General features: G+C 42.2%; 1 protein-coding gene across 2 annotated transcripts in view; it reads left to right on the top strand.

The window, feature by feature from the left end:
* Positions 1–2696, top strand: part of LOC129698747 (integrin alpha-6-like) — a 71189-nt gene extending 68493 nt beyond the window's left edge. The window contains exon 25 of one of the 2 annotated variants that reach the window (XM_055637974.1): positions 902–2696. In XM_055637974.1, coding sequence (XP_055493949.1) covers positions 902–1063 — 162 coding nt within the window. In that variant the 3' untranslated portion in view covers positions 1064–2696. The remainder of the gene's footprint in view (positions 1–901) is intronic. The other variant, XM_055637975.1, reaches the window with a different exon arrangement.
* Positions 2697–15061: the final 12365 nt, after the last annotated feature.

Raw genomic sequence — 15061 nt, 5'->3', positions numbered from 1 at the left:
ATGTAATTCGTTACAAAGAATGAGCAAACACAGTCCCCAACTGTTGGTTAGACACACAGATGCTGTCATATTTATTGGAGCTTTTCAGTGTTTGTGCAACTTTGCTGCAGCCTTCTTTGCATGTAACTTCTTGTTTGGGAACTGGTGCTTGCCCTTTAGGTGACTGAATACGGGAACTTCCACACTTGTGTTATCTCGCACGTTCCAGCTCTCAGAAATGATTTAAACTTTTTATCGGCAGTTATCCGTCCAGCATTAATTTGTTTCTTTCCAAATTGTACTTTGTGTAGTGATATTTTCTGAACCACCATTCAGGTTTTTTGATTTGTAATTTCAAATCTATTTATTAAAAATACATCAGTAAGACTTCTATAGTTTGCATCTTTCCTCACCAAAGTAATATTTTTTAAATGGATTGTTTGCTGGAGTCAATAGTGAAAGAACCAAATATTTTCATCATGGGAAAGAGTAACTTCTGTTATGTTGTTACAAATATTTTTGATGGAGTTCATTCCCTAAATTTCCTGTAACTATCCTGCTACAATGAGTTTGGAATAAATTGAAGATATGTTTTTCCCATGTCTCCATCAGAAATTTTAACTGAAAATGTAATCTGTTGAGCTGCTCCTGAACCAATCAACTTGCTGAGCTGCAAGTCAATTTGTTTCCACTGTTTCTCAAGGAGACTTATTTTCAAGCCTTGAAAAAGATCTAAACTTAAGGCTTCTCTTTGCTTTCTGTGTTGCAAGGCTGTGGGCTAATGGTGGTTTTGACTTTATTACTAAAAATGTTTAATATTAATAACTATTGCATTCTTAAGCAGCTTTGCATGCTCTAGAATTATTCCTATGGGTATAGTATTATAAACAACTGATTCTTTTAATTGCCTCTTCACATTTAGTGTGGATTTTTTAAACGTTCCCGTTATGAAGATAGTGTTCCACGGTACCATGCAGTTCGAATCCGGAAAGAAGAGCGTCCCTTTGAGGATGAAAAATTAAGCAAGAAAAGTGGCAAGAAACAATGGATGACATCTTGGCAAGAAAATGAGAGCTACTCCTAAGAAATCCACGAATGCCTTAAACTAATTGAATTTGGGACTCTAAAGCAACTCATCCATATTGGTACAGCGTTGGCTTCTCTTCAACAAAGGATGATTCTTGATAACGCAGAGTCTTTCTGCTCTGCACAGCAAATATCTCAGCATGTCTCCCTCCTTTACATCAGAATGCAATTTGGTGTTTATAGCTTTTTAGACTGTGCTTCAAGTTTTGGTACTAAAGACGTGCCTTACAAACCAAGTGTGCAGCAATGTGAGACTGAATTAGTGTCTGCTTCAGGATGTGGGTGTGAAAAAATACTTCCATTGAATTTAAGCAACATTTCGGCTTTAGGCTTTTTTTAATCTGTCAGCTGTAACAAACAATTAATTTTTAATTGACATTGCCAGGACCCAGATGAGCAGAAATGTAGAGTTTGAAAAAAAATGTACAGATTTGTAAATAGTTATATATTTTAGAATGTCCTGGTATTTATGTTGTCATCGAATTGTCCATTTAGTAATAGTAGGGCCACAGATCTCCCTTCAAGGCTCTTGCTTTTAGAAATGGACTACTTATTGCTTTGGTCAATATTTTTAGTCAAGATATAGACCTGAATAAAATGGGTGTTATATCTTAATGAAGCACTGTCTATTTGCTTATAGTTAGCTTTATTCAGAATAACTACACTCACCACATCCTACTGAAAAAGGAAGGTAAATATTTAATGAACTCATGAGGTTTGTTCGAATTCTTAAAGCATTTTGTCCAAAAAAGTAATTTGTTACTTTACAATATCGGAGGATAAATGTTTTTGTACCATAAAGTTAAGCAAGAATACTTGAAAAACACTGTACATATTTACATTGCAAAGGAAAGTATGTTAGCGAGTTTGCAAGTTGTGAAAGAGAAAATTTACAGATGGTATAAAAGTATTTTGTGCCTGAGAGCATGAGGGTGATGATTATGCGTCTATTATATTGGAGGAGGAAGAGAATATTGAAAGGGAGTGCTCAGCCAGTTGCAGACACTAACCCAATTATTATGGAAGAACAGTGCTTAAGAAAAAGAAAGCTTACTGGGAGGGACGATGTCTATGCCCATATCACAGGGAGTTTACAAAATGCACTGAGACTGGAGAAGAGGTTTGTTGTTCTGTCAATGGTCAACGTTTTTCCTTGGACAAGTGCTGGGTGTGGTTCATAGTCTGCTGGTTTTATTTTGTGAAAAATGTCTTTATCCCAGGTCATTATCTGAGCTGTCCCTTTCAGATTGTGTTATCTTTAAATTCAGTATTATTCATGTTACAATTGGCGCATGAGCATACTGTACATACCATCTGAAAGATAGATTATCTTTTGTCCTGACCTGTGGATCCATGTTTCAATCTTGCTCCCAAACCAGCAATGTTCAACAATGGATAAATCTGTTAAGGAAGATTTCTACTTGGTTCAATTATTTTTCTTTACCCATAGTGTTCTGTTAAGAAGTGTATTACCTGCTCGTTGCAATTCTTCCTTTTACAAGTTTCATGGCTAATGATGAGACTATGGATCCGTATGGATTTTCCAGTATCCTTATCAACATTTTTCTGTTTTCCGATTGTCTTTTTTATTTTGCAATTCTGCTTTGTTTATAAATTCACATGATACTGTATTCATTTTCTTGTCGTCCTTTGTCTCATTTTGCACATGTGTAGGTATTTCTTTCAACCAGACATTGACATCCATTTTTATATTATCAGTGAATTCAAAGGACAGATTATTAAAAAAAATAAAAACATCACATTACTCAGTGCTGCCAACATTGGGTGAGAGTTGAGAGTGAGAAATTGTGGAGCAACCGAGGGGGGGAGGGTGTTGGAGAGGGTGTACCATCCCCCCCCCCCCCCCCACGGAAGGGAGCTTTTACATTTTTCAGCTTGAAATTGTGCAATCTGGTGCATAATGTAGTGAGTCTTTTAACTTGTACTTGAATGCAGCATTTATGCTTTTTAAATTGGATTAGGTATTAATAAGGTTAGGCTAAATTACATTCCTAATTACATTCCACAGCAGAGCCAGGCTCTGATCAACATGTGCAGCACATGAATGACAGTATATTCATGTATGGAAATCAGATTTATATATAATATTTATATATATATACGTATAGAGAGAGAGGGAGAAAAAAAAGAGAAACAAGGCAAGTCGGACTTCCATCACTGTTCTGCACAAATAAATCAATCAACCTTTCTACCATGGGTCATGGCAATTGAACAGGCTCTAGAATCATTTTCCCTTTGTCATGGTCGAATGGTGGAGTAGGCTCAATGACCTAATTCTGCTCCCATGTATAATGGTCTTTCTTGATCATGGGAAACTGATATTAATTAAGCCAGATTAAGCAGAGACCATAATATTGGACAAACAGCTGTAGAATTCAACTGAGTAAGAAACTGCTCAAACAAAACAAAAAAAATGTTCAAAACAAAAACATTTCTGCAATTGCCAAAAGACAATGTTGTGGCTATTAATTTGCATATATTTTGCTAATTACAGGTCCTCCATTGATTTTCTGGCAACTGATGGTCCGGCACCTCCATTAATCCAGACAAAATTATGAGAGCGCACTTGAAATCCCCCTCAAATGTGTCACCTAGGTGGGGTAGGCGTCCAATCTCAACCTCATCCGGACTTCTGCGCTGAATGGTGGGTCGAATTTTCCCCCTGCGGCCGTAACTCTGGCCTGGCCAGAGTCGGCAGATCCGTTCCCATAGCCGACTTTGCGGACCGGTATCTCGGTCCCTCAATGGCTTGTTCCAGCACAGTTGGACTCCTCTCAGACGCCTTGTCCTCTGTTGGTCCAGCAAAATGGAAAATCCAGAAAGGCTCTGCAACCAAGGGTAAACGGTGGTGGACTAGTCTTTCTTTTCTTCCTCGAAAGCTTCTTAGCAACTGTAAGCTCAATTTTTGAATGGTTGTTTTTCTGTTGCAGAGTATGCAAAACTTGCTATGTTGCACAGTGCCAGAGACCCGGATTCGATCCTGACCTCGAGTGCTATCTATGTAGAGTTAGCACGTTCACCCTATGACCTAGTTTCTTGCAGATGCCTCGGTTTCCTCCCGCATCCCAAAGATGTGCGAGTTTGTATGTTAATTGGCATCTGTAAAATTGCACCTAGCATGTAGGGAATGGATCAAAAAGTGAGGAAGTAGAACCAGTGTGAACAGGTGCTTGAATATCAGCATAGACTTGGCGAACTGAAGGGAATGTTTCCATGCTGTATATCTACACTGACCTAAACTTTCCAAGCTAAGCTTTAAAAAAAAATTATTATTACAGAAGATTATTATGATATTTACATCTCTGGTTATTCATCCATAATGTTTATCTGTTTGAATGAGCACAAACTTCAACTTGGGCTGTTGATTACTTCAGCAGACCTCCACAAGGACCATTTGCTGTTTTTCTTTACAAACTGAAATAAAGTTTTGTGAATTAATTTCTGTACAGTGATTTCTTCAAGTCACATCAGATAAATGGGGATGGAATGAAATAAGCCTTTCCTTTAGAGTCTTTTCTCATTTCTGGATATACTGGCATTGTACAATCAAATAATTAAGTGCAGTTTCTTTTAAGAAAACACAGCGTTCAAATAGTACACTGGTAAAATCAGCAATGACGTAAACAGACATAGCTGAGAGAAGACTGAAAAAAGGACCATGCAATTTAAGGGGCCAGGTGACGTGGGCAGTACAACATATGTCCATTGGCAAAGACTTCAAGAACCACAGCACAAAGCTTTTAGGATCTAATAAAAGTACTTGTATGTACGCGCTACAACTACAATGATGTACCCTAGACGATGGAAATTGGGATTAGGCTGAATAAGACAAGCTATTGTAGCTGGTATCTTGAGCAAAACACTGCTGGAATGTTAAGTGGTGTTCAGCTGGTCAGTAAATTTCTGTGATGACTCAATATGATCATGGCCGATCTAATGCGATCTCTACTCTAATGTTGCAGTTCCACAAAACTCAACTTCCTCGATCTTTCAAATAGTTATCCATCTCCAACTTAGACCACAGTCTTAGAATAGAGGGGAGGTCATTTAAGACTGAGGTGAGAATTTTTTTTTTCATCCAGAGAGTTGTGAATTTGTGGAATTCCCTGCCACAGAGGGCAGTGGAGGCCAAATCACTGGATGGATTTAAGAGAGAGTTAGAGAGAGCTCTAGGGGGTTGTGAAATCAAGGGATTGGGGAGAAGGCAGGCACGGGTTATTGATTGGGGACGATCAGCCATGATCACAACGAATGGCGGTGCTAGCTTGAAGGGCCGAATGGCCTCCTCCTGCACCTACTATGTTAAATATCTAATGAAGATAGACACAAAAAGCTGGAGTAACTCAGCGGGACAGGCAGCATCTCTGGAGAAAAGGAATGGGTGACGTTTTGGGCCGAGACCCTTCTTCAGTCTGGTTAGGAGTAAGGGAAATGAGAGATAGTGATGCAAAAAAGTAACATGATAAAGGAAACGGGCCATTGTAATCTGTTTGTAGGGTGAAAATGAGAAGCTAGTGCTCCTTGGGTGGGGGAGGGAGAGAGAGAGAGGGAATGCCAGGGCTACCTGAAGTGAGAGAAATCGATCATCATGCCACTGGGCTGTAAGCTACCCAATATGAGATGCTGTTCCTCCAAGTTGCATTTAGCCTCACTGACAATGGAGGAGACTGAGAACAAAAAGGTCTGTGTAGGAAAGAAAAGGAGAATTAAAGTGTTTAGCAACTGGGAGATCAAGTTGGTTCAAGCGGGCTGAGCGAAGGTGTTCCATGAAACAATTACCTAGTCTGCGTTTTGTCTCGCCGATGTATAAGGGTCCACATCTTGAACAACGGCTACAGTAGATGAGGTTGGAGGAGGTGCAAGTAAACCTCTGCCTAACCTGAAAGTACTCTCGGGGTTCCTGGACAGAGGGAGGAGGTACAGCAACAGGTGTTGCATCTTCTGCAGTTGCAGGGGAAGGTACCTGGGGAGGAAGTGGTTTGGGTGGGAAGGGATGAATTAACCAGGGAGTTGCAGAGGGAACGGTCTCTGTGGAAGGCGGAAAGGGGAGGAGACGGGAAAATGTGGCTAGTAGTGGGATCCCGTTGGAGGTGGTGGAAATTTCAGAGGGTTATGTGTTGTATGCGACGGCTGATGGGGTGGAAGGTAAGGACTAGGGGGACTCTGTCTCTGTGGTGACTCGGGGGAGGGGGAGCAAGGGCGGAGCTGCGGGGCACCAAGGAGACACGAGTGAGGGCCTCATTTATGATGGGAGAGGGGAACTCCCATTCCCTAAAGAATGAGGACATCTCAGATATTCTAATACGGAACACCTCATCTTGGGCGCAGATACGGCATAGACGGAGGAATTGAGAGTCGGGGATAGAGTCTTTGCAGGAAGCAGGGTGGGAAGAAGTGTAGTTGTGGGAGACAGTGGGTTTGTAATAAACGTCAGTCAATAGCTATTTCCTGTGATGGAGACCAAGATCAAGAAAGGGGAGGGAGGTGTTGGAGATGGTCTAAGTAAACTTGAGTGCAGGATGAAAATTGGTGGTGAAGTTGATGAAGTCCATGAGTTCTCCATGGTTGCAGGAGGTAGCACCGATGCAGTCATCAATGTAACAGAGATATCAGAGTTCAGGGATAGGGCCAGTGTACGCCTGGAACAGGGATTGTTCAACATCCCCTACAAAGAGGCAGGCATAGCTGGGGCCCATGCGGTTGCCCATAGCTACGTCTTGGACGCAGGAAGTGGGAGGAGTCAAAGAAGAAGTTGTTGGGGGCAAGGACATAGAAACATAGAAAGTAGGTGCAGGAGGAGGCCATTCGGCCCTTCGAGCCAGCACCGCCATTTATTGTGATCATGGCTGATCGCCCCCAATCAATAACCCGTGCCTGCCTTCTCCCCATATCCCTTGATTCCACTAGCCCCTAGAGCTATATCTAACTCTCTTAAATCCATCCAGTGACTTGGCCTCCACTGCCCACTGCAGGGAATTCCACAAATTCACAACTCTCTGCGTGAAAAGGTGTTTTCTCACCTCAGTCTTAAATGGCTTCCCCTTTATTCTAAGACTGTGGCCCCTGGTTCTGGACTCGCCCAACAGTGGGAACATTTTTCTTGCATCTAGCTTGTCCAGTTCTTTTATAATTTTATATGTCTCTATAAGATCCCCCTTTATCCTTCTAAACTCCAGTGAATACAAGCCTGGTCTTTTCAATCTTTCCTCATATGACAGTCCCGCCATCCCAGGGATAAATCTCGTGAACCTACGCTGCACTGCCTCAATCATAAGGATGTCCTTCCTCAAATTACGAGACCAACACGGTACACAATACTCCAGATGAGGTCTCACCAGAGCCCTATACAACTGCAGAAGAACCTCTCTACTCCTATACTGAAATCCTCTTATTATGAAGGCCACATTCCATTAGCTTTCTTCACTGCCTGCTGTACCTGCACGCCAACTTTCAGTGACTGGTGTACAAGGACACCCAGGTCTCGCTGCACCTCCCTTACCTAACCTTACCCCATTGAGATAATAATCTGCCCCCTTGTTTTTGCCGCCAAAGTGGATAACCTCACATTTATCTATATTACACGGCTCCGCTAGGCGGAGTAAAGTGTCAGTAGAGGGAAATTCGATGGAAGAAACGGAGGGATTTAAGGCCTTCGTGGTGGGGGATGGACGTGTAGAGTGACTGAACATCCATAGTAAAGATGAGGGAGTGGGGGCTTGGAAAGAGGAAGTCATAAAAGAGACGAAGGGCATGTGAGGTATCTTGAACATACTGTAGGTCAGGAGAGATTCGACCAGGGGGCATAGGATGGAGTTGAGGTATGTGGAAATCATTTCTGTGGGACAGGAACAGGCAGAAACAATGGGTCTGCCAGGGCAGTTGTTTGTGGATTTTGGGGAGAAGGTGTGCGGGGCTGGGAAACAATAAGGCTGGAGGTTGTGGAAGGCGGCCAGCCAGAAGTGATGAAATCAGCAATGGTGTTTGCGATTAAGGCCTGGTGCTCATCTGTGGGATCATGGTCTAAGGATAAGTAGGAGGAGGTGTCTGAGAGTTGTCGCCTGGCCTCAGCCCGGTAGAGGTCAGCGCTCCAGACTACCACGGCACCTCCCTTGTCGGGGGGGGGGTATTGATTATAATGTCAGGGTTGCTGCAGGGAGGGCTGTACGTTCAGAGGGGGTGAGGTTGGAGTAGGTAAGGGGAGTGGAAAAGGTGAGTCGGTTGATGTGACACCGGCAGTTAAGGGGCTGTCCCACTGCGGCGACCTAAAGCGACGCCGTCAAGACGCTGCGTACGACCGCAATGCGCCTACGTGCCCTACAGGCCGTTGGTGCGCAAAGATTTCAGACACTGACAGATTTTCGGAGCCCGGGACCAGCCCCGCACAACTCCGCATTCTATGTGGGACCGGCCCCGCGCGGCCATACGGTGCCTGTATGCCTCAAATGACCACGAGGCCGCGTAATTTGCGAGCTAAGGTTGCGTAAGTGGGACAGGCCCTTCAGGTCAGCTAGGGCTTCCTGGAGAGCCGTTTTTGGTTCGCTTTGTATGCCGTCAGACCAATCTACACCTGGGACATTGAAATCGCCCCCAAGGATGATAAGTGGAGAGCGTGACGAGGCGTTAATTTTGGAGTTTGATCCAAGATCTAAAAGAGGCTCCGTTTTCAGGTCAGGTGGTCGGTAAAAGCTTCCGATCTGTGACGACTGACCCTCGAGTGTAGCTTGACATCAGATTTGCTGTCTAAGTCAGTTCTTTCAAAACAAGGAATGGTATTGTTAACTCCGATGAAAACACCGCCTCCATGCAAGTTTCTGTCCTTCCTAAAAATATGGAGGTGAGGAGGGAAAACCTCAGCAGATTTGATTGATGGGTCCAGCCAAGATTCAGACCCGATAAGGATATCAGGGTTTTCAATATCAATAAATGAATTGATCACAGCACATTACCTTTTATACTGCGGCAATTTATCACATCTCTCCAGAGATGCTACCTATCCCGCTGAGTTACTCCAGCATTTTGTGTCTACCTTCAACGATGTACAATACAATACAATACGGTTTATTTGTCACATTGCACATAAGTGCAAGTGATAAAGAACACACACAAAAACACAATAAAAATTTAACATAAACATCCACCACAGCATTCATCACTGTGGTGGAAGGCACACAATTTGGCCAGTCCTCCTCCATTTTACCCCGTGGTCGGGACCTCAACCCTCCGCAGCCGGTGCTGCGGGCGTCCAGATGGTAAAAGGACAAGGTACAAGTCCAGGTAAGTCCAGAGTTGGCTCTTCCCCAACGGAGACCGCGGCTTTAAGTTGGTGTAGGCCGCAGGCCGGCGGTCGAAGATTTAAAGTTCCCGCCGCGCCGCAGCCAGAAGGGTGCACCTCCAAGGGTGATGGTAAGTCGCCACCGCACCCGTGGTAGAAGTTGGCCGCGGGCCGGCAGTGATGGCTTCTTCTTCCCCTGGTTCCCCCACGAGGGATCCCGGGCTGCGGACGCCGCGCCAGCTGGAGCTGTGCAGACCGCGGCTTCAGGCTGCCGGCTGCCCCGGGCCAGCGAAACGGAGCGCTCCCCTCCAGCGAGGGCTCACCCGCTCCACGTCGAGAGTCCACGCTGCGCCCGCCGCTAAAGCCCCGGGCGCGTCTCTGGGAAAGGCCGCGCCGATCCTTGCTGTTAGGCCACGGGTGAGGCGACCTGGAAAAAGTCGCCTCTCCATGGAGGAGGCAGGTGAAACGGTTTCCCCCTCACCCCCCCACACAAAGAAACATGTGGATAATGGATTAAGAATTAAATTTATTAGGGTGTAATTGGGACATTATTGCAAAATGGTGGTACTTTTGAATACTGAACATCTATCTGTTCCTTCTGCAGAGAAGATTCTCCAATCCACCATCGCACCTGCTGCAAGGCGTGACAATTTAATTGAAAGTGATTGTAAATATTGTATTTTGGCTGTACAAAATGTTCTTGAAAAGATTAAGATGGTCTGCAAGGAAGGCAAATTAAACCAAACACTTTTGCCAGATGGAAGAATTGCTTATGTTCAACTTATGGAAACTTGTCAAAGATCGATCTTCACCTACAGAAACTCAAATCCTCTCGTGACATTAATCTTGTGAAATTGTGTGACAGCCTTTATAGGTTGACTTTTCAAATGTTGTTACATTTTCACCTCACAAAATTTGTCTTAAGATAATTAAATTATTTCCAAAGACATTATCACCCAAAGAGATTTTATAAGTACATTAATACAAAATGAAAGACAGAGAGAATAGGACACCATAGAATTTAAAGTGGTCATCTATGTGTGGAGCCACTGGAGGTATAGAGGTATGCAGTGGGGAAACGGGCCTTTCGGCCCAACATGCCCACGCCAACCAAACAGGTCTACACTCGTCTCACCTGCTTACTTTTGGCCCATATGCCCCTAAACCTATCCTATCCATGTGCCTGTTGAAATGTTTCTGGAACATTGTGATAGTACCTGCTTCAACTATCTCCTCTGGCAGCTTTTTTTTACCTACCCATATTTTTTATTGGATATGCCCATAACCCTATTACATCCATTACTGTGCCTGTTGAAAGTGTTTCTGTCTCCAATACATTTTGATAGTACCTGCTTCAACTATCTGAAGTAAAGAAAGAAAAGAAAGAGAAGAAAAACAAAAACAAAAAAACGAAAAACAAAAAAAAAAGGAAAAAGCTTTTTCCATGGAAAAAATTTATTAAAATAAAAACACCACCTTTGTTCGTACATTTAGAGTAAATTTCATCCATTCTTTACAGGTTGCTATCTTTCCCCTCCTGAACTATTCTTATACCAATAAAAGGAGACCATGTTTCTGGTTTGTCCTCGATTCTTTCCACGTTTTAAGGTCTCCGTCATTTCTATAATCCACATAATTATCTACCACCTTTCATGTACGAAAATTGCCCCACAGGTTCTTATCTTTCCCCTCCTCACCTTATACCTATCTCTTCTGGTTCTCGATTCCCTTACCCTACGTAAAATACTCTGTGCATTTACTCTTTATTTCTATCATTATTTTACACAATTCCTCTCGTGATTTTATATGGCAGGAAGTAGAGGGTGGTGGTGGCAGATTGTTTATTGGACTAAGCCCATGTCTAGTAGTCTGCCGCACCAATGGCTAAATTTGATGTTTGTAATCTGTATCAATAATTTGGATGAGAATATACGAGGCATGATTAGTAAATTTGCAGATTACATTCAAATGGGTGGCACTGTAGATAGTATACACGATTATCAAGATTTACAGCAGGATCTTGATCAGCTGGGCAAACGGGCCAAAGAATGGCAAATATTGTTTAATTCAGATAAGTGTGAACTTTTGCATTTTTGGAAAATTAACCTGGACAGCACCTTTACAGTGAATGGTAAGATTCTGGGAGTTGTAGAGCTGAAAAAGATCCAAGACTACATCATTCTATGAAAGTGGTGTTACATGTAGATAGGTGGTGAAGACAGCTTTTATAATGCTGGCCATCAGTCAGGGAATTGAGTATAGAATTTGGAATGTTATGTTACAGTTATACAAGACGTTGGTGACAACACTCTTGCGTATTGTGTTCAGTTCTGTCATAGGAAAGATGTTATTTAGTTGCAAAGAGTATAGAGAAAAATTATGAAGATGTTGCCAGGACTCAAGGGGCTGAGCTATAGCAGAGGTATGGCAGGCTCGGATTTTATGGCTTAAAGTGCTGGAGACTGACGGGTGATCTTATAAAGATGTATAAGATCATGAAGGGGTACAGATAGGGTGAATGTAGTATTTTTCCCCCAAGGTAGGGGAATCAAGAACTAGAGGGCATAGGTTTAAGATGAGAAGAGAAAGATTTAATAGGAACCCGAGGGGCAATTTTGTCACAAAGAGGGATTGGGCATATGGAACGAGCTGGCAAAATATTTGAGGCAGGTACAATAACAACATATAAAAGTAATTTAGACAAGTACATGGATTGGAAAAGTTGAGAGGGGTACTGGTCAAATTCAGGCAAATGAAACAAGCTTAGATGGGCTCTCTTGGTCAGCAAGAACGAATCAAAGGGCCTGTTTCCATGTTGTATGTCTCTATGACTATAAATTTCAAAACTTAAATTTAATAAAATATGCTGGAAACATCTGCCTAAATATTATTGCAAAATGCCACACCACATCAAAAATCTGAATTAAAAACCAAATATTGCCAAAAAAGTTTGTTTAGACCACATTTGTTGAGAGGGAAACAAAGATGACATTGCAGGCATTCATCAAAATGCAAACTTAGTGTATGAATCTTTATCTACCTGGCTGGTGTGGGATGCCTTTAATATCCCCTGTATTGCCAACCAAATAAACACCTATCAGGAAGGAGGCACCAAGAATGCATCGAATAACGCACATTAATATCACTGCACTTTAGTCACTGCTTGTCAGCTTCTTACCTCGCTGAAATATGCTTGCCCACGTCATCACTCCCACGGGAAAATTTCACATTATGCTTGTTTTATGGCAAATGTGGAAGTTTATGCATTCATCTCTTCCGATAGCACCAACATTGCCACTGTTAAAGGTATACCCTCCAAACACCCTCGTGATTAGTACAGGTGTCAGGGGTTATGGGGAGAAGGCAAGAGAATGGGGTTAGGAGGGAGAGATAGATCAGCCATGATTGAATGGCGGAGAAGATTTGATGGGTCGAATGGCCTAATTCTACTATTCCTGACCTGTTTATTGGCTGGATAGGTAATAACAGACACTCAAAAACTACCTTTATAATCAGGATATGTGGCAATTAAAATTTTCATACTGCAAGTTCTACAACTCCACATTTTATGAACACAAACTACTTATAATTTACATTATGAATGTTAGTAAATAGTGTGCAAAATCTCAATAGACTACATTGATCATAACTTGATGATTCAAATTAAATTAGAACTTTTAAAAATAAGATTTGTATGCGGTTTTGGTTCAGCAAAGTTTACAATATAATCCCGTTTTGTTGACATTAATCTGATCAATTTTACATGAGAATAGACAGTCATGTTTTATTTGTCTAGAATCCAAAATTTGCCAAGAATATTTTCCGTCGTAAACCACCACAAATTCTACATCCTTAGAGGGCATTATTGCATATCCCAATAACTGAGCTAGCCAAATAGTTTTCTGCCCGCCTGACAGAGACAACTGCTAATAGCCAGCAGTGCAGTTCAGGCACAGCAGCACAGCATTTGCCTCACCGCATTATTGATATGGGTTTGTTCCTGAGTTTTGATGGTCTCTGTGTGGAGCTTGCACCTTCTCCAAGTGATTGTTTGGGCTTCCCCCAAGTGCCCTGGTTTCTTCCCATGTCCCCAAAACATGTGGCAGGTGTACTGGTCACAAAAAAAAAGACTCCTAGTTTACAGAAGAGTAGAAGAAAGTGGGGCAGGAATTTGTGCCTGAAAGAATACAAAAAGGATGGAAGTAAATTGGGAAAAAAACTGCAGGAGGAACTCAGCAGGTTCAGGCTGTGGGGAGGGGAAGGAATTGTTGATATTTCTAGTCATGCCCCTGTACGAGGACTAAGAGTAGACATGGAGGCTAACAATATAAAGAGGAGTGGGGGAGGAGCGAGACAGAGTACAGTCGACAATAGAACGGAGAAGAAAGAATCATTGATGAATGGAGCCAAGTGGAGAAGAGTGTTGGGAGACAGAAGCAGATGGATGGTAAGTGGAAGTATAAATGGGTGCTTGATGGTGGCTGTGTGAATGTTTCATATCCATCATTGTCTTACCAATAAACAGGCACCTCAAACTGCAGTTGTTCATGTGCATCTGCCAATCTTCCCTACCCATCCCAAATCCTGACCAAACCATTATTTCCCAGCATCTCACTTAGCCAGAGGACTCCTGACATTGTCTCTCCATTAATGTGGCCAAGCCTCAAATCCCAATGATTATCTGACTAATCAATTCCTGTTTCCCTACCTGAACACCGCCCTCTCCACAAACGATTTTCTACCCCTGCATTCAAGATTTATCTTCTTGTAAGCTAAATAGCCACCAGCATGCTGCTGCTATGGAGATGATGCAAACCACATTGGATCTTTTGATTATCCCATCAATTTAATATAATGAAAAATGCAAGAAATACTCAGGTCAGGGAATATCAATGTAGAGACAAGCAGTTAGCATCAACTCTGGAAACATTAATTCTGTGTCAAGAGTGTTTTATTGACTCTCTCTACGTATGTTATTTGACCTGCTGAGTATTTACAGTACCTGCAGCTCCTTGGTTTTTGATTACCATACAAATTTCTCAGATCGAAATGTTTGGTAAACTATCTTAACAACACAACACCATGGCTGAGTTTCTTCTATTTGCTGCTTTTCTGTTTGAGATTGTTGCTAAAACACAGCCACTGGATGGCAGTACAGTCTACCCTTGTTATTATGGACCCATTTATAACAGATTTAGATTATATGGTGGATGGAACGTCCCCACGGTAAACAGGCTGCTGGTTACACTGTAGGAAGTCTTAGAAATTGATAACCAATTACTTTGATCGACACCAGTGTAATGATACTCTATTAAACAATGTAACAAACAGCCGTCAGAATTTTTAGCTTACATTAACAAAAATATATTTTTAGCTGTTAAAAAGAACTTTGTACTTGAAAACAACTAATTGTTTCACGGAGTGACCACTAGGTGGTTGGAGCGAATCCCTTACTCGGTAATAGCGGACAATCGGCAATAACGGACACCATTCTTGCCCCCCCCCCTCCCCCCAGTCCGTTATAAAGAGGGTTATCTGTATACAACTTTTATGCATCAATTGCAGCACTTACATCACAAAATACTGTTGTCGTCAGAAAGTTTATATTGTTTGAGAAAAAAAATGATTATAGAACAGTACAATAAAAGAAAAATATAAATTAAAACAGCAAAGATCCATTAGTTCAAAAAAAGAAACTGAAAG

Source organism: Leucoraja erinacea, chromosome 7 (assembly GCF_028641065.1).
Source record: "Leucoraja erinacea ecotype New England chromosome 7, Leri_hhj_1, whole genome shotgun sequence".
NCBI classification, from domain to species: Eukaryota; Metazoa; Chordata; class Chondrichthyes; order Rajiformes; family Rajidae; genus Leucoraja; species Leucoraja erinaceus.
Note: the sequence above shows the minus strand (reverse complement) of the source record. Positions and strands in the feature narration are given on the sequence as shown.